The following is a 27,182-nucleotide window of genomic DNA, read 5'->3' as shown; positions in this document are numbered from 1 at the left end:
TAGTGATATTTTTTGCTTGAAGGTTTTTATTTTATTTTATTTGGTTTTGCACTCACTGCTAGATATGGAGGTGCCTCTGACTTATGAGCAACAGTGAAAAAAGCATGTGCGTATTGCTCCGTATGAAGGTATATTTTCTCTATTTAATGCTAACTGCTAAACACAGTGGTGCGTTTACTCTCTAAAGGGAAAGTGCAACAGAACAGAGGTACTGTGATCACAGGAACAACATTTAAAGGTCATTATGTTATGAACAGACCCAAACACGATACTATGAATTTGCCATTTTGGGAAAGATCTTTACAGTTAACATCACAGCACAGATGGTTGCTTAGTTTGTTTTGTGAGAAAAATAGGGTGACCAAACATACCAGTCGGTAAGTTAAATATCATTAACTCCTCTACAGTAGATGAAGCTGCAAGGGAAATAGGCAACATACCCTACCCCAAACTACCTGGTCCAATTCCCTGGTGCCAAGGTCACTTTGCAAACACACTACACAAAGGGGTCCAACCCCAGCTATTGAATCTAAGAAGTTTAATAAGGAAGAAATATCTAAACCCTTAACTAAAAAATCCAGACAATTGACATCAATTAATTCTCTGGAGCCCACAGTTGCCTTATATTGTATCTTTCATTTCTGCAGGATCCTAGACTTTTTTGGAAAGTCTATTTCATTTGGACAGCAAAACATGATTAAGTTGCCCAAGATGAGCACATGCTGAGAAACTACAGAAACAAAAGGCAGGAATCAAACACACAGGCAAAAATACTGAAGTGCTGTTTGGAGGCTGAGGAAATTCTAAAGAAAACTATAAAGCACAGTAATGGGAAAGGAAAAAGGAAGTCGCACCTGTAGTTCTGAAAGAGGAGGTGCACTGCTGGCCCACAAAGTGAAGCGCCTGTCGCCGGTTTCCATATCCCACATGGAGACTTCATTATTGCCTTGAACAGCTACAGGAAAGACATTGCCAGCACAGTTACAACTAAACCAGATGGCTTGGCTTTCTATTGACAGAGGCGAAGTGTACAACACATTTGGCTTGTTCTCCTTGGGGAACATGTCAGCCTCACTCTATTAGTAAGTTCTGAACATATTTTGTTGTTTTCATCTCTACAGTGGCAGCTCCACTACGGTTAAAAAGGACCCTAAACCTCACTTTAAGGTAGTTTTGATAGTTTTGAGTTAAACTCTCTATTACAGGTGAGTCACATCATACGCGCATTTAACTTATGCGAATTCAACTATTCGACAAAAAACCAAACAAAAAACCAACCAACCAACCAAACAAGGTACCTGTAAATAGTGCGGGCGATTCCGCCCACCATCCCACTCAATGAGCATGACTGAGCGTGAGATGGGAGATGTGAATCTGCTGTTCCCTCAGTCGGTCTCAGTTCCTGCGTGCCCCTCATAGTGTGAGCATCTCGCCGTGCTGAGTGTGATTCTAGTGTTTAAAGATACGTATTTTTCGTATAACATGGCCCCAAAACGCAAGCCAACTACTTCATCTGGTGCTCAACTGAAGAAACAGAGATCTGTTCCAACGCTGGAGGAAAAAGTGGCTGTGTTGGACTTATTGAGAGACAGTATGTCGGTCTCCAACGTGGTGCATAAATATGGCTGCAACAAATCTAGCATCTGTGCCATCAAGATTCGAGAGAGAGAAATTCGTCAAGCTGTGGCATCAAGTGCTCCAATAACTGCTAAGGTGATGAGCCAAGTGCGTGATAAAACTTTAGTGAAGACTGAAAAGGCATTAAACTTATGGCTGGAAGACATGAACCATAAATGTGTGCCTATAGATGGCAACACGTTGCAAGAAAAGGCTCTTAGCCTCTACGCGCTGTTCAAACCTCCCGCCGAAGAGGGACAGCCTTCTGATGAGAAGGAATTCAAAGCCAGCCAAGGTTGGCTTAACAGTTTTAGGAACCGCTTCAACCTCAAAAACATGCAGACTACTGGTGAAGCTGCATCTGCCAATGAAGAGGCAGCAAAAGCCTACCCCGAACAATTAAAGAAAATCACAGAAGAAAAGGGCTATCTTCCGGAACAAGTTTTTAATGCTGACAAGACTGGGCTCTTCTGGAAAAAAAAAATGACCAACCGCACTTACAATTCGAAATCAGAAAGACAAGCCCCTGGCTTTAAAGCAGCTAAAGACCATGTGACTGTGTTGTTCTGTGGCAATGCGGCTGAGCATTTAATAAAGCCGGGTTTGCTCTGCAAATCCCCGAGCCCTAAAAGGCAAGAACAAAAATCTCCTGCCTGTGTTCTGGCAATCAAATAAAAAGGCTTCGGTGATGGCAGCATTATTTCTGGATTGGTTCCACAAGTGTTTCATTCCGGAGGTCAAGTGGTACCTCGAAGAGAAAGGACTTGACTTTAAAGTGTTGTTGATTGTAGACAATGCTCCTGGCCACCCTGAGGCACTCCGGTTCGCGCATAGTGACGCTGAAGTCATCTTTCTCTCCGACAATACCACCTCCATCCTCCAACCTCTCGACCAAGGCGTGATTCGCTGTTTCAAGGCCACATACACAAGGCTTACGTTCTCATGGATACGTAGTGCAATGGATGCTGATCCCAATCTTAAGGTGATGGAGTGTTGGAAGTCCTTCAACATTGCTGATTGCATCACTTATATTAAACAGGCAATGGATGCAATCAAGCCTGAAACAGTCAATGCATGTAGGCGAAACCTATGGAAAGAATGTGTGAATGATTTTAAGGGTTTCCTGACCATTGACAAAGAAGCGAAACGCATTGTTCAGGTGGCCAGGCAAGTGGGTGGTGACGGCTTCGTCGACATCCTTGAGGAAGAAATTGAAGAATTAATTGAGAGCCATAGAGAAACATTGACTCACGAAGAGTTAGAGGCACTGATAAAATCGTCTGCAAAAGACGAAGACGACGACGACGAACAGGAAGAGCCAGCAAGTTGGAATCTTCATAAATTTGCTGAAGTGTTCCAAGCAGCGAAACACTTGAATGATTTAATTTCTGAATATGATCCCTCTATGGAACGAAGCTTCAAAAATCACACATAGTATTACGGACGATTTGAGACCGTATCAAGAAATGTTTGAGCAGCTCAAGAGACAACAGTGACAGTTGCCGATCACCATGTTTTACAAGGAAAAACAACCGGCAGCAGATGAGCCTACGCAATCAACTTCTCGAGCTGAACCAGAGCCAACCACTTCGTCTATGACTCGCCTCTATCACCCAAGCTCGCAGTCACCTCCGTCTCCTGGATCAACACCAAGCCCTGACGACCCCCTGTGATTACCCCCGTAATTAAAAATACAGTACTGTAAAATTATATTTTGCATATGTACTCTATTATATACTGTACACATACATATTACTGTACAGGGTTGTACAGTATACTGTACTTTATGGGCAATTTAAGGGATTTTCAAGGGAAATTTTGACTATACACGATTTTCGTTTTACGTGCTGACTTTAGAACCTAACCCCCGCATAAGATGCAACTCCACTGTATTTCCAATATCCTCTTGAAAATATATAATCATATCACTTACTTCCTGGGAACCTCTGCCCCCAGCTTGTGAATGGTAAATGGTGGTTTGCCTGCATAGGTATAAGAGGCAGTTCAGCACTCTGGCTAGGAAACTCAGAGCACATCCTTCCCTTCCACCTGTTAGATGAATTCTAAGTCTATAGAAATTCTTGTAGACTATTATGGTCCTGATCCAGCAAAGCACTCATGATGTACTTTACTATAAGCATGTAAATACTTCTGTTTAAATTCAAGGGATCTACTCCCATACTTAAAGGCAAGCACATAAGTGAATCCTTTGCTGGATCAGAGTCCAACAGGACAAACTTAGCTATTTATGTACCTCACCAGCACGGGAGGACTTGCACTGTTTGTGCAGGTTTCACACAAGTGAAAGGCTTTTCAAAGAGATGTTTAGAATCTGGATGTCATCACCCATTAAAATAAAACAGGTGACATTTAAGGAGTAAGTTTACTTAAACTCTGAACCCCAAATTTAAAAATATTTTAATTTGCACTGGGTGAAAGAAACTTTAAATTTTATTCTTATTATACTGCAACTTTGTATGCTCTGTTACTGCACAATATTTTAAGCATAAGAAAAAATCTCATTACAGGAATGGGCTGCTGCACCATTACTTAATAAAATATTTGCAGTATTATGGCAGAGTACTACAATTCTGTGTATATAAGAAAAAAACAACTGCAAGTGTTTGTGGTAAGAATCTTGGGAGATTTTCAAAGGCACAAATAAGTTGAGTTCAATGGGATTTGGACACTGAACTATCCTTCATATTGCTGAAAATCTTCCCTAATCTGGGAGAACTCCTGACCCCAACGAAGCCAACAACAAAACTCCCACTGGCTTTACTGGGGTCAGGATTTCACCTCCTGTCTTTTAAGCAAATTCCCCCTAAGCAGCAATATGTGGCAAGCAGTGTGCTGGGCTCGTAACCTCTTGAGAGTTGGAATATCCAGGAACACAAACTCTAGAGATTATAGTTTTCATCTGGGGATAACACTGTACCCTTTTTTTTTGTTAAAGTCATTATAAGGCACAGAGGTAGAATCCAAATGTGACCCTCACCCGCTGAGCAGAAGCAAGTCTGCAGAATCAAGCATTCAGTGCACCAGAAAGCGAAGAACAAGCCTTAATCACGATCCTCAACAATAAGGTGGTAAGAAAGATATCTGTTTTACCTGCAATTACCCATGACTGAGACAGTGGATGCATCAGCAGGCGTCTGATACGAGCCCTGGAAGGATGGCAATGGCTGGAGATGGGTAACTGGAACCTCATGTCCCAGCATGCCATGGTACCATTGCTTGTACCTGGTGAGAGATTTATTTGTTGTCAAAGGGACTGTTGCACCAGTTGTTTACCTATATCCTTTCTTTCTGTTCCAAAGGTAAAGGGACTGCACTCTTGATTAGCTATACAATAGAATACCGACTGCAAAAAAATCTGCTCTTTAAAAGTTCTCTTTCCCCTTTTGGAGACAAGAGTATCTGGAGTCATTATAAAACATTCATTCATTCTATAAGGGACAGCTTTAATTACATAGTTATTTTAGAGGAACTTCACTAAGTCTAACCAATAAAATGAGAATGAATAATAATTAAGCTTACCAATACATAGCCAGCACTGGTGTATGTCCACAGCAAATGAGGTTATGAGACCTAGCCTCAAATCATGTTTTAATGTCCATGCATTACTAGTGGATCGCAGGTCCCATCCAACTAGGGAACCATTCACAGTGGCATAAGCCAGCACTGACTGTGCTCCCGAATTGAAGTGATGCATATCTACCACACACCCATCATCCTTCTGGTCTAGCAACCTGGATAAATAAAGCAAATCAGAAACAAGACAGATATTATCCCTCTAAATGTTTCCTTAGCACTCCCCCAGACTGAAGATGCTTTACTGCCATTCTCATCCACACTGCCTCCTGACCTTTCTGCAATGAACATCTTCCCTATTTCTTCAACAAATTCACTTCTCCTGCAAGGCCTACATATCTTAATCAGCCCAGTAAAATGTGGTCAGCTCATCTTTAAAATCCACAACTACAGCACTGACTTCTTGGTCTCCCAGCATGTCTGATATTTGTCCAGATTGTGAGGGCAGGAACTGTACATTTCTTTGTTTCCTGTAGAGTATTATTACAGTGCTGACAGCATAACCGATAGTCATCTAAAGCGTATGCAAATAAGCAACTATTTCATACAGAGATGGAATATACACAAGGATAAAATTAATCTCTAGTTTATAAAAAATGGAACATTGACCACATTTGGGTTATTTATTACATTAATCCCAATTCAGAGGTTGACATTTGAGACACAACCTTGAGTTTACGGATCGGACAAAAAACTACATTCAAACAGTGAATTTTTAACCTGGATTGCTAGAATTTAGGAGACACAACCTAATGTGGAACTTATAGTCATACCTCATCTAAGTATCAGAAGTAACAGAATCATAAATAATACGAAGCAATACTAAATATTTAAGACAATAAAATCTTTCATATGGCAGAGAGGTAGCAAAGACCAAAATCACCTCCCACCCTTCCACAGTTTACACACCCATCTATTCATCCCTTAAAAAAAACCTGGACGAATCACCTGTATGTCTGCAGCAAAATCACATGGCATATATTTGTAAACATGATGTAAAAAACTTTAAAAGCTTTATAAATAGTAATATTTTCCATTTATTTAATGCCTTCCATGAAGACCTCAAACAACTTTATGAGAAAAGTAAATGTCATTCCCATTTTGCACAGAGGAATAGGAAATAGGAATAGAAAGTTTGGTGAATAATTCAAGATCAAAAGCATGTCAGTGACAGTGCTGGGTATATAACCCATATCTCCCAATTTTCTCCTATGCTAGAACCATAGAAGTGTGCAGCCTTTCAAGCGTTCTTTACCCAAGAGGGAGGGGATTACTGTTAAGTGCATGCTAGTACCTTATAGTACATGAATTGTCCAGTATGAAATAGACACTGTTGACATGTACCTGCTTTGTATTGGATGAATTTTAGGAGATTTCGGAAGTTTTGATGCTTCAATCCCAAGAAGCTGGATCCCACCATTATCTGAAGCTACAGCCAGGTAGTGTGAGCCTTGGCAAAAAGTGAGTGTCTTGACACTTCCTCCAATCCGAGAATATGTCAAAATTGATCTAAAAAGGGGGAGGGGAAGAGACAGGAAACAGTTTCAAGTAGTGGCCCAGTGTCTTAGCAGGCTCAAAAAACAATTTAATCTCTCCCACCACCTTAAAACAACAACTCTGCATTAAGACAATATTAAAGTTGCACAGTTAAGTGCTCCAAAAATCACGAAATGTCAAAGTCTAAGTTGCCCGCATAACCTTAATTCTCCCCCTTTGTGATATGTATTATGATACTCTTCAATTTCATGATCATTCTGTGCTACGGATACAGAATAATAAAACCCCTACAATCTTACATACATATATGTAGCTTTTTTACAATATCTTAATCTGTCTATGAACATGCATACTCTAATTTCATCATCATAATGGTCCTGTGCATCTTTACTGACTTCATTTCTTTTTAATGTATTAACAGGACTTCTCTTCTCTGTAAGGTATGCATTTCAATAAATTATGTACCATGCATTTTCTCTTCAACCAACAGTACAAACTTCCTGAAGTGCATTTCAGGGAATGAGGCAGTTAACTATGAAGCTCATTGAGCTGCAAACGTAGGTGATCTTAAGGTATCAGTACCAGTCTATATTTCACCTGTACACCAGAAGGATTTGCAATTACTTTGCCTATGTAATATTCCCCTTGTAGTTTCAATTGGATAGAAGAGAACAAAGATTTCTAGAAAATGAGGCGTAAAATGTTATAGTTGTGCACTCACATGTTCCATTTGAACATTTAAGATCTTCCGTACACTGTAGGAGTGGTTCAAGCTTAACTCTGAGAGTGTATTTAAATATTTTTGGTTTAAAAAACAACAACCACCAACCTACATATTCCAAGAAATTTTAAGTTACCTGGTCGTAGTGGTTTTTCCTTCCATTTTTTGGCTGTTCCAGATTTTCACCGTGCCATCATTAGAGCATGTGGCAAAAATGGAATGTTCATCCGAGACTCGAATACGGTTCACTGCAGACTTGTGTTCATGAAGGTGAGCAACTAACAGCCCTTTAGGACGCCACCCTATGGAAACAGCAATAGGAAATCAACCCCCAAAACTGACCACAAAGGAAATATGAAAACTCCCATCCCCATCCAAGTGATAAATTGTGATAGCTTGCAGGCACATACAACACTAAAAAGATAGTAGGCAGACTGCACATCAACACACCAGATTTAGGCACCGTTTACTGGTGCCAAAGAGAATGTTTTTAGGAGACCCAAAAGCAAGAGCAGTATTATGTTATTTATTTATTTTACACACATTCAAATATATAGTCATTGGGACTGGTCTGTGATGCTGGACCCAAAGGATCCTAGTGTGGGATTCCATACAATAGAAGCACATAGATGGGATTTAAAATATTTTGTGGGTCAACAACCTCTTCTCTCAAACCACTGCCTCCCTCCCCATTTAATTCAGGAGAGCTATGTTTAAAACCGATGAATGATTATGGGCTTTCAGACCTTGGAGATCTAAACTGATGTTACTCCACTGGCATTTAGAACAGCAGCAATGTGGAGTGCTATTCTCACATTGTCATTACTTGGCACAGTAGAATAGAGGAAATGGTAGCAACTTCTGACAACAATGCTCTTAAGCTGTTCTGCTGAGAGCCTGCTCCAATAAAGCAAAGTGAAATTCTCCCAAGCCCGCTGGGCAGGGGATGCTTTGCAAGGAAGCAAAGAGACAAAAGACAGCTGCTTACAGGCAACTCTAAAATTGATAGTGGGGCTGCTGCCAGCAGGAAGCTTGAAGAAGGAATAACTGACTGTTAGCACCAGTAGCTTAAAGCACATTAAAGGGACTTACCCAACCCTGTTTCTATCAGAGGTTAATGCATCCTTCCTGCCTCTGATCTAAGAAACAGCAGGACCCTGCCCTCTTGCTTCCAGTCATGTGTGGGCTGGGTTCCTGCTGCCTGGACTCAGCAGGATGGAGGGTTGATAGAATCACACACACCCCGCCCCTTATCATTGCTAGAACCTAGCAAGAGGGATTTAACTGGAATCCTTATTATCAGCAACAGCATCTCTGTATGAGTAGTTATTGCTATCTCCTCCTGCCTACCTACCATTATTAGCCCCTCCCAAATATGACTGGCAATCAGGAAGCAAGAGCAGGTTCCATAAAACTGAGAAGTACTGTAGATCTAAAAACTAAACTGGGACTTTTTAAAAACAAAACACAGATTCAGAGTTATTACTAAAAGGTTTTAGCAATATGCCAAATTACAGGGGAAGGGTATAATTAAAGTAACCCAGATTCTAAAATAAAGCAAATCTACCAGAGTTTGGAGGACTGGAAGGGGAGTATTTTCTTTCAGAGATGTGACCTATGCATTTAATAACGTTACACAGAGGCAGTCAAAGCTTAGGAATATTGTAAAGTTATTGACCCACAACTGTTACACAAATCCCCTGTTCTCCTGTTGGCAGCGAGGAGTTGATTTGCATAACGATATTATTCCTCAATAACTATAGAGTATGCAAATTACAATACTGCAATTGGCAACTGTCCTCAGAATGCCATAAAAGAGATTGGGCCATGTTGCACATCCTATTAATTTAGCCTGAGCAACCTGAACTTCTGGGACTATCTGACTTAAGAGCGTTTGATCTTGCAGCCTTCATGTTGTGTTAACACTAGGTTTTCTGCACTATTTAGGTATTTGATAAAATGCATGACAACTCTTCTAAAGCCATCTGAAACCCAGTAAAATCCTTCAAAAAACAAGGGGGAGGGGGGCGATATCAGAGCTTCAATTCAAGCGCTCTTTTCCTGAATGAATGCAATTTATCATGTAAATATTAGTTTCTTCTCCAAAACAGCTAACCAAAAGTATCTGGATCAACCTCTTACATACTTTTGTTGTGAATCTTTCCTTGAAACAAACAACATTGTTTGGTGCGCTTGATCACTCTGAGGGTATGTCTACACTACGAAATTAGGTCGAATTTATAGAAGTCAGCTTTTTAGAAATCGGTTTTATATATTCGAGTGTGTGTGTGTCCCCACAGAAAATGCTCTAAGCGCATTAACTCGGCGGAGTGCTTCCACAGTACCGAGGCCAGAGTCGACTTCCGGAGTGTTGCACTGTGGGTAGCTATCCCACAGTTCCCGCAGTCTCCGCTGCCCATTGGAATTCTGGGTTGAGATCCCAATGCCTGATGGGGCTAAAACATTGTCGCGGGTGGTTCTGGGTACATATCGTCAGGCCCCCGTTCCCTCCCTCCCTCCGTGAAAGCAAGGGCAGACAATCGTTTTGCGCCTTTTTTCCTGAGTTACCTGTGCAGATGCCATACCACGGCAAGCATGGAGCCCGCTCAGCTCACTGTCACCGTATGTCTCCTGGGTGCTGGCAGATGCGGTACTGCATTGCTACACAGCAGCAGCAACCCATTGCCTTGTGGCAGCAGACGGTGCAATAGGACTGGTAGCCGTCATCGTCATGTCCGAGGTGCTCCTGGTCACCTGTGTGAGGTCGATCAGGAGCGCCTGGGCAGACATGGGCGCAGGGACTAAATTTGGAGTGACTTGATCAGGTCATTCTCTTTAGTCCTGCAGTCAGTCCTATTGAACCATCCTATGGTGAGCAGGCAGGTGATACGGATTGCTAGCAGTCCTATTGCATCATCTTCTGCCGGGCAGGCAAGAGATGAGGATGGCTAGCAGTCCTATTGTACCATCTTCTGCCAAGCAGCCATGAGATGTGGATGGCATGCAGTCCTTCTGCACCGTTTGCTGCCAGCCAAAGAGGTAAAAGATAGATGGAGTGGATCAAAACAAGAAATAGACCAGATTTGTTTTGTACTCATTTGCAACTCCCTCACCCTCGCCCCCCGTCTAGGGGACTCATTCCTCTAGGTCACACTGCAGTCACTCACAGAGAAGGTGCAACGAGGTAAATCTAGCCATGTATCAATCAGAGGCCAGACTAACCTCCTTGTTCCAATAATAACAATAACTTAGGTGTACCATTTCTTATTGGAACCCTCTGTGAAGTCCTGCCTGAAATACTCCTTGACGTAAAGCCACCCCCTTTGTTGATTTTAACTCCCTGCAAGCCAACCCTGTAAGCCGTGTCGTCAGTCGCCCCTCCCTGCGTCAGAGCAACGGCAAACAATCGTGCATCTGAGTTGAGAGTGCTGTCCAGAGCAGTCACAGTGGAGCACTCTGGGATAGCTCCCGGAGGCCAATACCGTCGAATTGTGTCCACAGTACCCCAAGTTCGACCCGGCAAGGCCGATTTAAGCGCTAATCCACTTGTCAGGGGTGGAGTAAGGAAACTGATTTTAAGAGCCCTTTAAGTCGAAATAAAGGGCTTCATCGTGTGGACGGGTGCAGGTTTACATCGATTTAACGCTGCTAAATTCGACCTAAAGTCCTAGTGTAGACCAGGGCTGAGAGGAACAGCTCAGCTGTGTCCTGCGATGCATTATGCATTTCCCAGGTCGCACAATTCTCTTCAAATGAAAAATGTATGGCTGCGCAGACAATATTTCTCTCAAAGGAGAAATCAATATATATCAGTCAAGATCACCAAGATTTAAATATAATTTGGTGGCTCATATCTTGGTAAAATACCATTGCAGTTTCCATTTTATATAGCAATATAAGAACAGTGGACAGACGTTAAATCTTTTACTTACAAGGCACAAGAGGAAAAAAATCAAAATACCCCTACCCAAACTTGAGTATAATATTTAAATTGTTGTAAAATTTTAGCTCTATTGTTTAGGTTTCTGAAGGTTTAACATATAAAAGCTTTCCAAAAGTAGAGTGAAATTGTTAAAATTACCTAATCAACACCTTGGACAACTGTACCTTTCTATACATTTATATACTGCCTAGAACAATGGAGCCCTGGTCTAGATTGGGGCATTTGGTCACTAACACCACACAAATAAATAAAATGTTATCGCTAATATGGCAATGGAGATATCCAAATGATGCTAAAATAGTAGAGTCATTAGGGAGACTAACAGAGTCAGGAAGGCCACTTATTTTATAAATTCAGTCAATTGGCCACGGTTTCTCCAGCAGAGAGATTACCACTGTAACCATGCTTTGAAAAAAAATCATGTTTTGTCCTGTGAACCTCACCACAGCACAGGGTCTAACCTGAGACAAAACTAAAATTTTAGTAGTTCCAAGACGGTGTTGAACTGTAGATTTAGAAATTAAAATCACTGTTTTATCTGCTGCATCAGTGTCAGCCAGGCAATCTCCTTATGCAATAGGATGTCCTTTAAAAATAAAAATCACATGCCGCAATAAAATTAACTGCGTCCTCAGTACAGATAGCTTAGCATTTTGAGTGGAGGCTAACCCTGTCTCCATGTTAAAGGTGAACTGAAAAGCTTGCTGATCAGAGCTCAATCTCTTTCCCGGCAACAGTTACTGACAAATCAACTACACTTATGGACAACTGCATTCTCTGAACTGCCTGAAGTATTAGCAAGGTCATCTGTGATTACAAGAGAACAACTGAAGACTAAGTCTTGGCAGGCAGATAAAGAAACTAATTTTAAATTACCATTTATAATTTGCATGTCTACAGGTTCAGTGACATGGAATATAAAAATGGTTTCCCTTTTAAAAATTTTTAAAAATAAGGCTTTTTAGGTGACCTTTATGGAAAAGGTTCTGTTTTGACAGTGGAAATATTAAGAAGTCCAGATCAGCTTCTTAAAACTGCAACATTTCCTAACCCGGTAATTTCCTGTGTTCCTAGCATTTCAAAATTTTCCCTTATGATGAATGTAATTTGATCCAAGAGATTTTATCTGTGGTCTAATGACACCTTGGTCCTGATCTTTACCTGTAGGAGGTGGTTTGCTCTCCCATTCAGCATTCTCCATCATCTGTTTGGCCATTCTTTCTGCATTGCACTGTTCTCGCTTCTGTTGGACTAACTGCTGAAGTTCAGTTTTGCAAGTAGTGATGCGTAATTGGTACGTGGAAGGTGAAGCTGTACTGCTTAAAACCTGTATGGTTGGTTTCCTGGTTTGGACAACTGTTCCATCAGTTGCCTGTATGCCATAAACAATTTAAAAAAAATGTTCACAGCTAAATCAGTCATGTGATTAGCATGTCACACTGACGAGAGCATGGAAGAATCATTTAGCCTTTAATTTGTTAGTGATGAGTAAAGAAACACTTTCAAAATTAAGAATTCAATTCTTGTACAAGCGAGCAACCTGAATGCAGACACACAATTCGCCACAAGCCAAACTGCAACCACGTTAAATGAAAGGGTTCCAAAGCCACCATAGAGAGTGGAGTCAATGTCCTGATTGCGTAACAACTTTAAATACAAATTACTATTCAAAACACAGTACACAATTGTCTATTCACTGTACACATTTTCGTGAAGAAAATATTTACTAATATTTCTTCAAGCAACTGTTGTAGGAGCAGTTACTGCAAATATACCTGTAGTTAGTATTGCCAACAAAGTGACAAATTAGCTAACAATTATTTGTTTACATAAAACCAAAAATGTTGACAAACTCCCATCAGAGTTCCAGAATTAATGTCACAGCTAGTTAGTAAGGCCCTAATCCTCCAAGGTGATCCATCCAGGCCGCCCCTAACACCCATACCAATTTTGGAAATTCTACAAACACATGCTCCAGAATACAAATCAATCTAATGAGGGATGGGAAAAATTTTCCCTATGAACAAGTTATTCCAACCATGTTTACAGCAGGATTTCTTGCACCTTCCTCTGCATCTGGTACTGACCACTACTGGGTACAGTATTCTGTACTGTAGACAGACCACTGCTATGATCTGGTATGGTAACTGCTGCGTTCCACTGAAGTCACAGACAAAACGGGTTCACCCAAAGGGAGATTACAGGGCCTAAATTCTTGAATTCTCAAAGAGCTTCCAAAAGCTTTATTGCCAGCATAATTTACTTAATGCATTGGTTAGTCTTCCCCCAGCATATCCGTTAGAGAAAGATATATATTCACTTGTAGGATCATGCTGTTCATAGAACTAACCCTTATTTTTCCCATTTTTTTAAACTTTAAGCCCCAATATTCTGTTGAACAAAAGAGCCAAAAGAACAAAGAAACACTACATAAAATGGCTAAAAAAAAAAAAAAAAATCCCTTTTTACACTGGTCCCAACACTGTGTTCAGTGAGTAAATATTAGTGTTTGCTGCTATTTAAATATTCAGACTAGATAAAAAAAAAAATGCAAAAAAGGGCGGTCTTCAGAAATACCTGTGGAGAGGATGACAAATTGGCACAGATGCCAGCAGTGGACTCGGAACGAAGAGGTTTTCCAGTCTGAGCTGCTTCTTGATCAGTACTTTGCCCTTTAGGTATTGGCTGGGAGATGTTAGAAGGTTCCAAAGACCCAAACATACTTTTCCATTCTTCATTTACATTTGCTTCTTGTTTTACGTTTTTTCTAGCTATAAGGAACAGACCAAAAGAGAAAGGATTAACATAAGATTTAATTCATTACAACAATCATTCAAATTGGTCATGACATTAGCACTAAGTGTAACCCAATAAATGCCATAATAAATCTGCATGTATTACATTTATCAAAGAAAAAATGCATTACCGGGTTATTTAAATCAGCTGGTAGGGATGTTAGAAGAAAGAAACAGTTTTAGACGCCTAATAATTGGACAATGCCAACTTAGCATTAGAACATAATATTCTATTTACATATTCTTAATCCTAAAGCTGCCCCATTCAGATAACTCATACAAATCACAGGGAATTTTTTTTAACGTAGAAGGGATGTAGGATCAAGCCATAAATAATGATGTTCTTCCTATGAAAGTTAATCCAGTATTGGCAGAGGAGAGAGACTAGTTCAGTGATTCTTAACCTGAGATACGTGTACGCCTGGGGGTACACAGAAGTCTTCCAGGGAGTACATCATCTAGTTTTACAAGAAGCTACATAAAAAGCACCAGCGAAGTCAGTACAAACTAAAATTTCATACAGACAATGACTTGTTTATACTGCTCTATATACTCTAAACTGAAATGTAAATACATTATTTATAATTATATGGTAAAAATGAGAAAATAAGCAATTTTTCAATAATAGTGTGCTGTGATACTTTTGTAACCTTATGTCTGATTTTGTAAGCAAGTACTGTAATTTTTAAATGAGGGAGTACGCAAGACAGATCAGACTCCTGAAAGGGGCTCAGTAGTCTGGAAAGGTTGAGAGCTACTGGACTAGTTTATCATATGACACTAGGCAGATTACTGCTGGCATCAAATACTATCACTTTTCCAGCAAGGTAGCAACCACCTTCTGATGGCTCAAGAATGCCTATTGTAATTAAGAAATTTATTTTGAAAATTCCTTTTTGGGTCACTTAAAACTAAAAAAAGTAGAAACATGGGGCAAATTAAACCAATGCATAAAGACTAAAGGCAAGATGCCTAATATTAATCAGTTTAAGGGAGAGAATTTATTAAAAGCATTCACTCCACATATTAACTTGTAAACCTTCTCTACGACTGACTCCACAGTACCCAAAATTTGTGCTTATGCTCCCCCCCACCCAAATTTATGAGTATATTATACATTTTTTATAATATACCATAGGGAGTTGACAGGCATTGTGCTTTTAAATGTGAAAGTCAGAAATCTTGAGATTCCCAAGGTGCAATAAAAATGCAGGCATGTATGAGAAAGAGGGGAGCTGAAGTGTTTGCTGCAGGGCAAGTTGGAGCAGTGAGCTTGGGGGATTTGTAGCAAGCAGAGTTCCAGGTGAAAAACAGACACAAGTAAGAGGAGTGGCGGGAAGCCTGCAGCATCAGGGAGGAGTTGCCCACAGATGGGAGCATGATAGAGTCAGAAGAAGGGAAAGAAATGGAAGCAATAGAAGGCAGCAAGGTATTGGGGTAGATGTTTGGATGGGGGAGATGAACAGTGTTGATGCAGAGAGCAACTGATGAGACATACCAAAAAACACTCCTAGAAACAACTCCTTGCCCCAGAGTTCCACCCTTTAAAATTCCTCAGACAAGTGGCCAAGATATTCAGAGTGAAAAAAACTGGTCATCCCACTAAGGGGGAGCAGGGGGAAGAAAAGTGGTGAAAACAAGGTCATCTGAGACACTGAAAACCTCACCATTTATTTTTAATACAAACACTCCTTATAGTCCATCTCACTTCACACAACCTTTGCTCATTGCTGCCCCAAACAGAGTTCTACAGGGTTAAATCCAGTTCGTTAGAAGTGAAAGACTCCACAGCCTATTACTAATCCAGTGGAGCCTGCCAGTCCCCCAGTTTCTGATATTTCAAGTGACACTCCTGTTTAGTGAAGTTGTGCTGGCTTTATTACTTCTATCACTACGAGTCCAGTGTTATTGCCAACAACTGTTAAAGCTGAAATACTCAGAATGTTTACTGAATATGTTCAAGAGTCAACTGCACGACCCTCCTGAAAATAAAACAAAGAGAGAGAAAACATGAGATATACCAACCACGTTTGTCATCAGGCTCCTGCTTTGTTTTAACAAGATCAACTTGTCTTCCAGTTATTCCCAGAGCTGCCAAGTCAATAACCCCTTTTTGAGTGCTGTCATGCAGGTGGCTCTGGTCCACTATATTGGCCTTGGCTTTATTGGATTTTAACATAAAGTCTTTTAGTGCTAACAGTTTGTCTTCTTCCTCCTCAGTCATACCCTACAACAGAACATATGGAGACGATTTTAAACAGAACTTTCATCAAGATATGTAGATACAGAAGTGGGATACATTATCGGTCCTTAATGAAGGGAGAGAGCTCAAGAACTCAAGACAGACTTCTATCATTTCAAACACATTTTGGGGAAGTTGCTACATTGTAAGGACAGTATTTTGAGCCCCACTACCACCACAAGTTTGGGAGTTAGGGAGAAGGGATAGAAAACTGCTAAAGGACGAAACTACTAACTGATATATCTGGCTTGTTTGCCTAGCACCAGGGATTTGAAGTCAGTGCACACTAGAAAAGAACTGACATAGGCTGAGTCTTCTCTACAGTTTCCATCTCTGCAGATGGGACGTTCTCAAGGCCAGCCATTTCCATAAGGAGGATTACAGTGCTCCATCATTAGCAAGTCTCCCCCCAGTTATCTGCATGGAGACACAAGAAAGGGAATGGGCTCAAGGGCCCGTATCCCACAGCTCAGCTGCTTTAGCGGCTGGGAGGAAAGGGATTTAAAAAGGGACTTTATGCTCCTCCTTCATTCAGTACTGTAGAGCCAGCCTACTTTATCCCATGTCTTCTCTCTGGTCAGTTTGGAGCAGCACACTTCTGGGGCCTTGGAGTGATTATGTCCTCTTTGTAAAGCTCTTTCCCTCCTCCTTTTACACATGCAAGCCTCTAAACACCATAGCTCCCTCTTACTCTAGCCTGGTTGTCTCTCTATGGCAGACCTTTTTTAAAATGCCTCATTACCTTCTCAAGGCCCTCATTCTGCAAACTCAAGCACTGAAATCAATGGGACTGTTTGAGTAGTTTTTTGTATGATCAGAACTTTTGATTGTGAGCTCTTTGGGACAGGGACTGTATCTACCTGTGTGTTTGTACAAAACTTATCACACCAGGGCCTCACGCCTAACTGGCATGTACTACTGCAGTACAAATAAAGAATAATAATTACTTGGGAAAGTAGCTTCTTTAGCAGCTGCGCTATGGCTGGGTCCTCAGGGGGAGGACAATCAGGGAGAGCACCATTCCTTTTCTTCTGACGCATATGAAGATGTCTGAAAAGGCTTGCGATGTCTTTTGATCTTAAAGCATAATCAAATATGGAACGGCTTACTGGCTCTTTAAGGACACTCAACAGGACTATTTCTTTATCTATCTGCAATTCAGAAAAAGGGAACAATCAACAAGGAAGGTATCATATCTGTAGAAATACAAGACTAGTCCAATAGCTTTTGGCTATCAGCTCACCTTTTCAATAGTTCACCCTGTTAAAGGTCCAATAACAGATATTTGGGCCACTTAGAGGAAAGAGAAGCATCATTCCCTGAAAATGCTAACAATCCTTCAGAGGAAGAGATTTGTTTTATTTTTAAGAACATGTTTTCAGTTCTTCCTGATGGGCTTACTTTCAAACTAGTACTGTAAAAATTTTACCCTAGTATTTCCAGGCGATGCACTGGGGGTGGGGGGAATGCGAGGTCACATAAATTGGAATACTTTTTCCTCAAAATCCAGAAAAGAATCTATCACAGGAGGAACAAGATGCGATAATGTCTGTCTGGTTTTAAGAAAAACTACTTTTAAAAAGAAATAAGTGTTTTTATATATTTAAATCTTACTTAATATCATAAATTTTTGTAGTTACCCTTCATGAGTCGTAGATGTCTATTACATTATAATACATAGAAATCATTTTATGCTGTAACAGGAAGTGAAAGATTATAAATCAGAGTACTTCTTATTTGAAGATGTACACAATATAAAACTTCTTTAAAAAGGCAGTGCTTAAAATAATATTTTAGCAATGAGTTTCTTTACAGTGTTAACACCACCATAGTTTATTAAAACAAAGAATGTTAAGAATCAAATGTACTTTCAGAATATATGTTGTGATTACATTTGGATTTCTCTTTGCTCAGACAATTGGGGCACGCATTCAAAAAGAAACCTACAGTATTGTGCAAAAAGGCATGCCACTGCACACCATTTGCGCAGGAAATAATTGCAAACAGGATGATCTGCAATTGCTTCGTCCTGCAAGGTGCTGACTACGCTGGCCCTGATCTAGCACAGCACTTAAGCATGTGAGTAGTCCCACTGAAGTCAGAAGTGCATTGATGACTAGCTAGCTGAAGTCAACAGGACTACTACTGTACTTAAAGTTAAGCATGTACTTTAATGCTTTTCTGGATCAGGGCCAGAATGCTCAGCGTCTTACCGGACTGAGACCCAAGTGCACGTAGCTATATGCACACAACAGACCTTGCTTGCACTTTTGCACATGAATCATTGGTCTCAAAAAAATTACCCATAGCAGTTTTTACGGCCAGTTTATGATCACTTTCAGGTTCCTATGAACTAGCACAATGCTACAGTATCTTGGTTGCAAACACTGCAGGGAAATGCTTTGTTCAAAAATGATTCTATCAATTTTAGCTGCTGTAAAAACTTCTATTATTCAGATGAAATTTGAAGTGGTGTTGCCCTTTAAAAAAAAGAAGTTTCATGTACACTGCATTGCCAGTCTATCAACAGCTGCTACAAGAGGTCAGAAAAGCTGAACTGCTCCTAACTGAGCGTCTGATTAGTTTCCTAATCTGAAAATTGAATTGAAGCTTTTAAAATTTTTAAACCAGACATTATTGCAAAAATGATCTAAATTTATGAAGATACAGTATGTAGTCATGTCAGTATGCGAACGATTACCTGTATTATCGGCTGAGTGATAAAAGGATGGAGATAAGGCATTAGCTTGCAGTAGACATCAGCAATATTTAGGTGTTGTGCTACCACAGTGATAAATCCTACTGCACCGTAACGTATCCAAAGGTTTGGATGACATAGGAAAGGCGCTGGAAAAAAAATTAATGTTAAAACGTATCATTTCAAATCTGTTGTTCCAATTGAGGAGACAGGACTGTCCTGTATTTGCCAGTCAAGGGATCCTCATTTTCCCTCCCCAAGTTCAGTCCCTGCTCCTCCAAAGTACCAGAGATTTCACAGATGGGGCCTGAAGTCAATGAGCTTCAGAACAGGCACTTGGGGCCAAATGCTCAAAGGAATTTAGGCACCTAACACCTAACTGATTTCAACTGGAAGAGCACTGGTGACAGACTCGAGAAGGGAGCCAGCTCCAGAATAATTGAGGGGAAATAAATGAAAAAAATTGGGGGAAATTCTGCATGCACTCTTAAAAATAAGATGGGGGAACATCATCACAATCATTTGGGAAGTATGAGCCTGTGAGTCATGTAACCTAGTCCCCTGAATAATGGCAGGGCAGACAATCATCGCTAAAGTTTCCCCAAATATTTCAGTTACAGCCTTAAACATTTCTAATGATTTTGCAAATCTAACAATTATAAATTTCAAATTATTCTATAACCTTCTTTGGCAGTTTATTCCCTTGTATAATCCAGTTTTTACTAAATATTTCACATAAGTGTTCTTTGCCGTAGCCAGCACGTTATTTCTTATTTAATCATCTCACATTTCTGAAACTGACAGGTAAAGTTTCAGGCTGGTAAATTTATGCAAGCAGAAAGTGAGCCTTGACCTTAATTTTGGCAGCACTTCTACTGGAAGTATTGATTAAAAACAGAAAGTCCAAATCCAAGTGAATCTGAATTTTAATAGAAATTTTATGCCCTAATATCCACTTCAGATTATTTGTTATATCAAAATAGTTATTTTAGAATGCAAAGCAACATGTTATTGCATTAGCAACAGCTTAGTAAAAGTTAGGAAAATAATTCCCACCAGAACCTAAAGAAATTTGAAGTAGGGTCATATAATGGATAACTAAGGTAACAGTTGCATCCGATGAAGTGAGCTGTAGCTCATGAAAGCTTATGCTCAAATAAATTTGTTAGTCTCTAAGGTGCCACAAGTACTCCTTTTCTTTTTGAGAATACAGACTAAGTAACGGCTGCTACTCTGAAACCTAAGATAACAGTGAAACTTTACAGAATAAAGATTTTCCGTAGACAAACCAAGATATTTTCAGCAATTTTTTAACTTACCTATATCACAAGCAAATTCATAGATGTGTGGTTTCTGCAAGAGCCCTAACTGGCACATACAGGTAAGGGCATTGAGAGCCTTAAAAATGACAAATTCTTCAGCATCACTGAGACCTTGCTGGAGTAGAGGTTTTAAAATTGATGAGCTTTGCCAGCCAACGTAAGCAGCAACACCTAAAACCCATAAAGAAAAAAAGTGTTATTGTAATCGGCAAGGTAACACCCCCAAAAAGCTAAGACAGCAGGGTAACAAACACTATATATAAAGGAAGTCCACATCTTCCTGAAAGTGATTAAATCATTTGGAGGAGGGGGAAGAAGGGGTGGGGGAGACCACCACAGATTCAGACACAAAACTGATAAGCCAATAGCCCATGCTATATTTGCAAAAGGCAAAGGCAAAACTCATAATAACTTCAATGAAGAAAGCTGAAATGCTTCATACTTCAGGCTACTCTCCTCCATCAGTGTTTGCAGTTGGAAGCCGAACAGACTTGTGCCCTTAAAATTATTTAGGCTCTTAAACACATACTTAGGCACCTAACTTCAGTTACTATTTTTGAACGTTGGGCCTGTGTGTATAACAAAGTTGGCAATAACTTTGTTAATATATGGAAAGACTAAATAACTTAACTGTTAATAAAGAACCAATTTTGTTTTGAAATGAGAGATTTTATGCCACTCAGAAAAGTTTAATAAAAATATAATTTTAGCCCCCTGGTGCTGCAAACACTTATGCACATGCTTAAATTTAAGCACATGAATAATCCAATTGAAGTGAATGGAATTATTCATGCAAATAAAGTTCTGTATCTGCTTTGGGGGAGGGAGCTAACAGTTTTGTGTAATTCAAATACAATTCTTTTTAAAAAGAAAAAAAACAGCGTTTACAGTTAAATTCATTATAAATTTGAATCTAAAGTTGCAACTGCACAAATTTTCAAATTAGTTTTACAGAGCCTCGACCTCACCTAAATCAATTTTTTTTAATCAAGAGATTTAAAAGGTCTTGATTTAAATCACTCCATCCTGCTACCAAGAAGGGGAGGAGGGGAAAAAAAAAAAAAAAAAAAGACATGCATGAGCATTAAATTGCTTGCCTCTATGTCAGAGTTACTAAACTCTCCACAGGAGAAGCCCTCTTCTATGACTGTAAAAATTTCTAAGAACCTGCAGCAGTGTATTCAATTAATTGATTACATCTAAGCATGTTTCAGCAAGAAACCGAGTACCTACCAACTATGCTGTCAAAGAAAGCTCCCCGAAGATGCCAGTCATTCTTATCATTCAGGAAGGTGATCATATGAGATAGGAGGACATCATTGGCTTTTTGACGTCCAAAGAAGACACAGAGACGTGTTATTCCATTTTCCATTAGTGTCTGTTTCACAATGTTTTCTGGGTCACTCAGCAGAGTAACAACTTTCTGCTGGACCATTTCATGCAAAGCCTGAAGCTCTGCAAGACAGACACAATAGAAAATTGAGTCAACATGAAACAAAACATATGCATTTGTCAGCCACCATTAAATGAATTAAAATAATATGCAATTCTGAAGTACAGCAGACTCAGTAAGCCAGTACTGCAACAGAATGACTAGGATTCTGAAGCCATGCTTACAAATGGATTCATACTCAGGCTCTGAATTGATAGAACTGGAGAAGCCATAGAAGCGTATATCACTGATATGAATAAAAACATACCCCAAACAGTCTAGTCTGTGCTTCCATTGAGGTGACCCACTCATCGCACTTATAGCTGAAGTAAGGATGCAGAGAAGCATTAAAATGAGTCAATTAGAGTATGTCTACACAGTCCAAAAAAAACCCGCAGTTGGCCTGTGCCAGCCGACTCAGGCTCGCGGGACTCGGGTTGTGGGGCTGTTTCATTGCTCTGTGTTTTTCCAGACTCAGGCTGAAGCCCAGGCTCTAGGACTATGACAGGTGGAAGAGTCTCAGAGCTTGGGCTCCAGGCCAAGCCCAGAAGTCTACACAGCAACTGAAACAGCCCGAGTTGGCTGGCATGGGCCAGCCATGGGTTTTTCTTTGCTGTGTGGACATACCCTTAGAGACAATGGTTCAACAGTGAACAAAAAATGCTTTGTGGCAACAGAGTAATTGAAAATTCACTTACTCGTTAGTAGCTTCATTTCCTAAACTGATGGCAGAGTTGAGGTTGTGTATTTTAAAAAAATCTAGACAGATTATCCCTATTAGGAATATAGAGATAAATAAGCAGCATCGAAAAAAATCAGAGATTTCCAGTTTCATTAAATAAGTGAGCAATTATCCCCAAGCTACTAAGTGTGCTCTAAAATGGTAAACCACGATAAACATTCATTGCCAAGTCACGTGCTTGGGTATTTCTAGTCCATGGTTTAAATAAAAGTGTAATTTTACAAAGAATTTCTTAACTATTAGATGGAACTTGATAGTACAGGGCCAAGCCCCAAGAGATAACGAGTAAGGCCTGGTCTACACTGGGGGGGATCGATCTAAGATACGCAACTTCAGCTACGAGAATAGCATAGCTGAAGTTGACGTATCTTAGATCAAATTAGAATCACTCACTTCGCGTCCTCGCGGTGCGGGATCGACGGCCACCGCTCCCCCGTCGACTCCGCTTCCGCCTCTTGCTCTGGTGGAGTTCCGGAGTCGACAGCAGAGCGATTACACTAGACGCGATAAATCGATCCCCGATAGATCGATCACTACCCTCCGGGCCTTAGACTATGATTTGGTTGCAGAAGTCACGGAATCCATTACTTCCAGCGACCTACGTGACTTCAGCCTGCGGTGGTCAGGAGCTGCAGGGTCCCCCACCACCCCGGGTGAACACTGCAGCTCGGGAGGCGGCAGGTTTGTATAATTTTTAGAGGTTCCCAGAACGAGTCCAAGTCCTGCTCCCCCCCACACCTGCCTTGTAAGCCGATATATATTTTTTTAAATAATGTAAAAATGTGAGGGCTCTGGGGTGGGATGAGGGGTTTGGAAGGGGCTCGGGCAGAGGGGTGGGGTGAGGGGTTTGGGCTGCGGGGTGGGGCCAAGGATGAGAGGTTCAGGGTGCAGGAGGGGGCTCAGGGCTGGGGCTGCGTGCTCTGGAGTGGGGTGGGGCCAGGAATGAGAAGTTTGGGGTGCAGGCAGGCTGCCGCTGGCTGGGGCCAGAGAGGAGGACTCTTGCAGCCCTCTCCCCCCGGCAGCACACTCACCTTGCACCACTGTCACTCCACGTGCTCCTAGGGCCCCCTCTCAGGTCCAGGAAGCCTCCTCGCCTCCCCTGTGGTGGGTGCGGCGGCGGGGCTGCCATCACGTGTGCGCATCTTCCTACTGCTGCCCCTCACTGTAGCCTCACTGGGGAATGGGGCTGCCTCTTGCCCAGCGTGGGGCAGGGGCGGCGACTGTGGGCAGGGGGGCCACCTGAGCTGGTGCAGGGTCTCGCCGGAAAAGGGAAGGGTCCGAGGCGGAAGGGCAGGGTCAGGGTCAGCCAGCCCCAGCACTAGTGGTTGGGGGGGCGCTAGGACCCAGCAGCAGCAGTTGATGCCAGGAGCCAGCAGAGCAGAGCGCAGCACAGAGCTGCAGGGGGCACCCGCCTGCTGCCTAGGGACGCTCAGGGGAGCCGTGCGGGGGCGGCACGTGGGGCCAGGGGAGAGAGCCGGCCTCAAAAATTGGTTGAGTGGGCCCCAGTGCCCTGAATATTGCTGGAGCACGGGCCCATACAACTTGCCACCCCTGCCTGCAGCTCCTGGGTGCCGGGGAACCCCCTCAGCTCCTGGCTGACATGGGAGGCAGGGGCACCCCACAGCTCCCGGCCCCACAGGCTGCGGGGGACCCCCAGAGCTGCAGGAGGCAGGGGTATCCTGCAGCCCCCAGCTGCTGCAGGCAGCTCCTAGCCCCTGCACAACTGCCCCGCTTGTGGCGGTGTGGGGACCCCACAGATCTCCATTTTGTCACCGAAATTTTTTTGCTAAAAGTCATGGACAGGTCATGGCTTCCGTGAATTTTTGTTTTTTGCCTGTGACCTGTCTGAGTTTTACTAAAAATATCTGTGACAAAATCTTGGCCTTAATAATGAGCACCAGAATTGAAATCAACAGAAAATGTAAGAACTCAGCACATCAGGCTTTGACCCATAAGTAAGCAACCCATGCATAAGTTACATTACCTGTGTCATAGTTTTCACTGGGATGTGACACTTCATCCATTTCTTCACTGGTCGGCTCATTTTCCATGTTCAGATTTTTCAGCTGTACTAATTCCAGAAATCTCAGAGCCGTTTCTGCTAACAGTGCTATGTTTTCTGTAATGATAAACATTTACCACCATAATTTTTTTTCATTTTAAACTGTGTAAATCTGGTGCTTGCAGATGGAAAGAATTATTACTACTGACAAGAACCAGACTGTGGGCAAATGCAGTCCTACATGCTCTGTCAACACCAGCGCTCTCAAACGTTTTTACCGGTGACCCCTTTCACATAGCAAGCCTCTTGTGTGCGACCCCCCTTTTAAATTAAAAGCTTTTTTACATATTTAACACCATTATAAATGCTGGAGGCAAAGTGGGGTTTGGGGTGGAGGCTGACAGCTCGCAACCCCCCATTTAATAACCTTGTGACCCTCTGAGGGGTCCCGACCCCCAGTTTGAGAACCCTTGGTCAACACAAGGTGATCTGGTACATTCCTGCAATTATAGCTCCAGTAAAACTGCCAGGTGAATCAAACTGTGTGGTACTTTGGTGATCTGAGAAGTTGGAGAAGAAGTAGAGAAGTTAAAATGAAACCAGGTTCATTGATAACATAAGCGGAACTATTTTTACAGAAGCAAGAAGCTAATGGACTAGCCCAACAGGTCACCTAACCTCAGGCTCATGATTTATAACCTGATAGAATTAAACACCATTAAATTCAAATTAACCAACAGGATAGTAAGAGCTTGCATCACAACAAATTTGTTCAGAACATGAATGTTTGTGGTTACCCCAGGGCAAAACACAAACCTTTGTAGAACGTCTAGACTAGCATTTACTATCAGGTTGGTTAACTCAAGTTAATTGACAATCAGTTAACTCACCTTTAAAAACAAGACCAACAAAGCCTGGGTGTAGCAGAAGAATGAAACAGGCCCTGCTCACCCACCCAGATTCAGCCTGACTGAAGGGGTAAGTACTGAGAACTTCCCTTGTTACCATTCCTGCCCCTCTGGGCAAAGAGGGGCTCCCTGTTGCTGCCTCTAGTGCTTCCAAAGGTCGTTGTTGCCACTCTGGGGTTGGGGGGGCCCTTGCCTCTCCTGCCACAGGGAGCCCTGTGCCGTAGTGCTCCTCGGGCCTCAGTCCAGCTCTTTCAAAGGAATACTGACTTTACCTATATGCAACATTCTACAAGCTGCTTTATTAGAAAACATTATATGGTTTTGCATGTACAACTGAAATAAAAGAGTAGTTTCTACCAAAAAGTTACTTCACCTGAAGTAGTGAGCACTGATAGTGCTGCTGACAAACTTTTACACTTAAAAGCATGAAACTCCCACTAAAATCAATAGCAGCTTCATTTATAAACATAAGAATGGCCCTACTGGATCAGACCAAAGATCGATCTTGCCCAGGATCCTGTCTTTTGGCAGTGGCCAATGCCAGGTGCCCCAGAAGGAATTAACAGAATAGGTAATCATCAAGTGATCCATCCCATCACCCATTCCCAGCTTCTGGCAAACAGAAGTTAGGGACACCATCTCTGCCCATCCTAATAGCCATTGATGGACCGATCCTCCATGAATTTATCTAGTTCTTTTTTGAACCCTGTTATAGTCTTGGCCTTCACAACATCCTCTGGCACAGTTCCACAGGTTGACTTTGCATTGTGTGAAGAAATACTTCCTTTTGTTTGTTTTAAACTTGCTGCCTATTAATTTAATTTGGTGACTCCTAGCTCTTGTGTTAAGAGAAGGAGTAAATAACACTTCCTTATTTACTTTCTCCACACCAGTCATTATTTTATAGATTGCTATCATATCCCCCCTTAGTTGTCTCATTTACAAGCTGAAAAGTCCCAATTTTATTAATCTCTCCTCACATGGAAGCTGTTCTATACCCCTAATCATTTTGTTGCCCTTTTCTGAACCTTTTCGAATTCCAACATAATCTTTTTTGAGATGGGGTAACCACATCTGCACGCAGTATTCAAGATGTGGGCGTACCATGGATTTGTATAGATGCAATATGATATTTTCTGTCTTATTGTCTACCCCTTTCTTAATAATTCCCAACATTAGCTTTTTGGACTGTCTCTGCACATTGAGTGGATGCTTTCAGAGAACTATCCACAAATGATGCCAAGATCTCTCTCCTGAGCAGTAACAGCTAATTTAGATCCCATCATTTTATATGTACAGTTGGGATTAGTTTTCAATGTGCATTACTTTGCATTTATCAACACTGAACTGCCATTTTGTTGCCTAGTCACCCAGTTTTCTGAGATCCCTTTGTAGCTCTTCACAGTCTGCTTTGGACTTAACTATCTAGAGTAGTTCTGTATCATCTGCAAATTTTGCCACCTCACTGTTTACCCCTTTTTCCAGATCATTTATGAATATATTGAAAAGTACTGGTCCCATTACAGACCCCTGGGGGACACCACTATTTACCACTCTCCATTCTGAAAACTGACCATTTATTCCTACCCTTTGTTTCCTATCTTTTAACCAGTTATCAATCCATGAGAGGACCTTCCCTTTTATCCCATGACAGCTTATTGCTTAAGAG

General features: G+C 41.4%; 1 protein-coding gene across 2 annotated transcripts in view; it reads right to left on the bottom strand.

Moving 5' to 3' along the window:
• The window catches only part of PIK3R4 (phosphoinositide-3-kinase regulatory subunit 4), a 39,121-nt gene that overhangs the window by 5,200 nt on the left and 6,739 nt on the right, over positions 1–27,182 (bottom strand). For both annotated transcript variants that reach the window (XM_074945577.1, XM_074945578.1), the window contains exons 5-17: positions 24,588–24,722; positions 21,663–21,884; positions 20,427–20,600; positions 19,111–19,256; positions 17,357–17,560; positions 16,193–16,394; positions 13,950–14,143; positions 12,534–12,744; positions 7,566–7,731; positions 6,556–6,720; positions 5,158–5,369; positions 4,729–4,860; positions 855–955 (exon numbers count right to left, since the gene is read on the bottom strand). In XM_074945577.1, coding sequence (XP_074801678.1) covers positions 855–955; positions 4,729–4,860; positions 5,158–5,369; positions 6,556–6,720; positions 7,566–7,731; positions 12,534–12,744; positions 13,950–14,143; positions 16,193–16,394; positions 17,357–17,560; positions 19,111–19,256; positions 20,427–20,600; positions 21,663–21,884; positions 24,588–24,722 — 2,264 coding nt within the window. The remainder of the gene's footprint in view (positions 1–854; positions 956–4,728; positions 4,861–5,157; positions 5,370–6,555; positions 6,721–7,565; positions 7,732–12,533; positions 12,745–13,949; positions 14,144–16,192; positions 16,395–17,356; positions 17,561–19,110; positions 19,257–20,426; positions 20,601–21,662; positions 21,885–24,587; positions 24,723–27,182) is intronic.

This window comes from Natator depressus, chromosome 2 (genome assembly GCF_965152275.1).
Source record: "Natator depressus isolate rNatDep1 chromosome 2, rNatDep2.hap1, whole genome shotgun sequence".
NCBI lineage: Eukaryota > Metazoa > Chordata > Testudines > Cheloniidae > Natator > Natator depressus.
The sequence above is the reverse complement of the archived record's forward strand: the minus strand, read 5'-3'. Positions and strand labels throughout refer to the sequence as shown.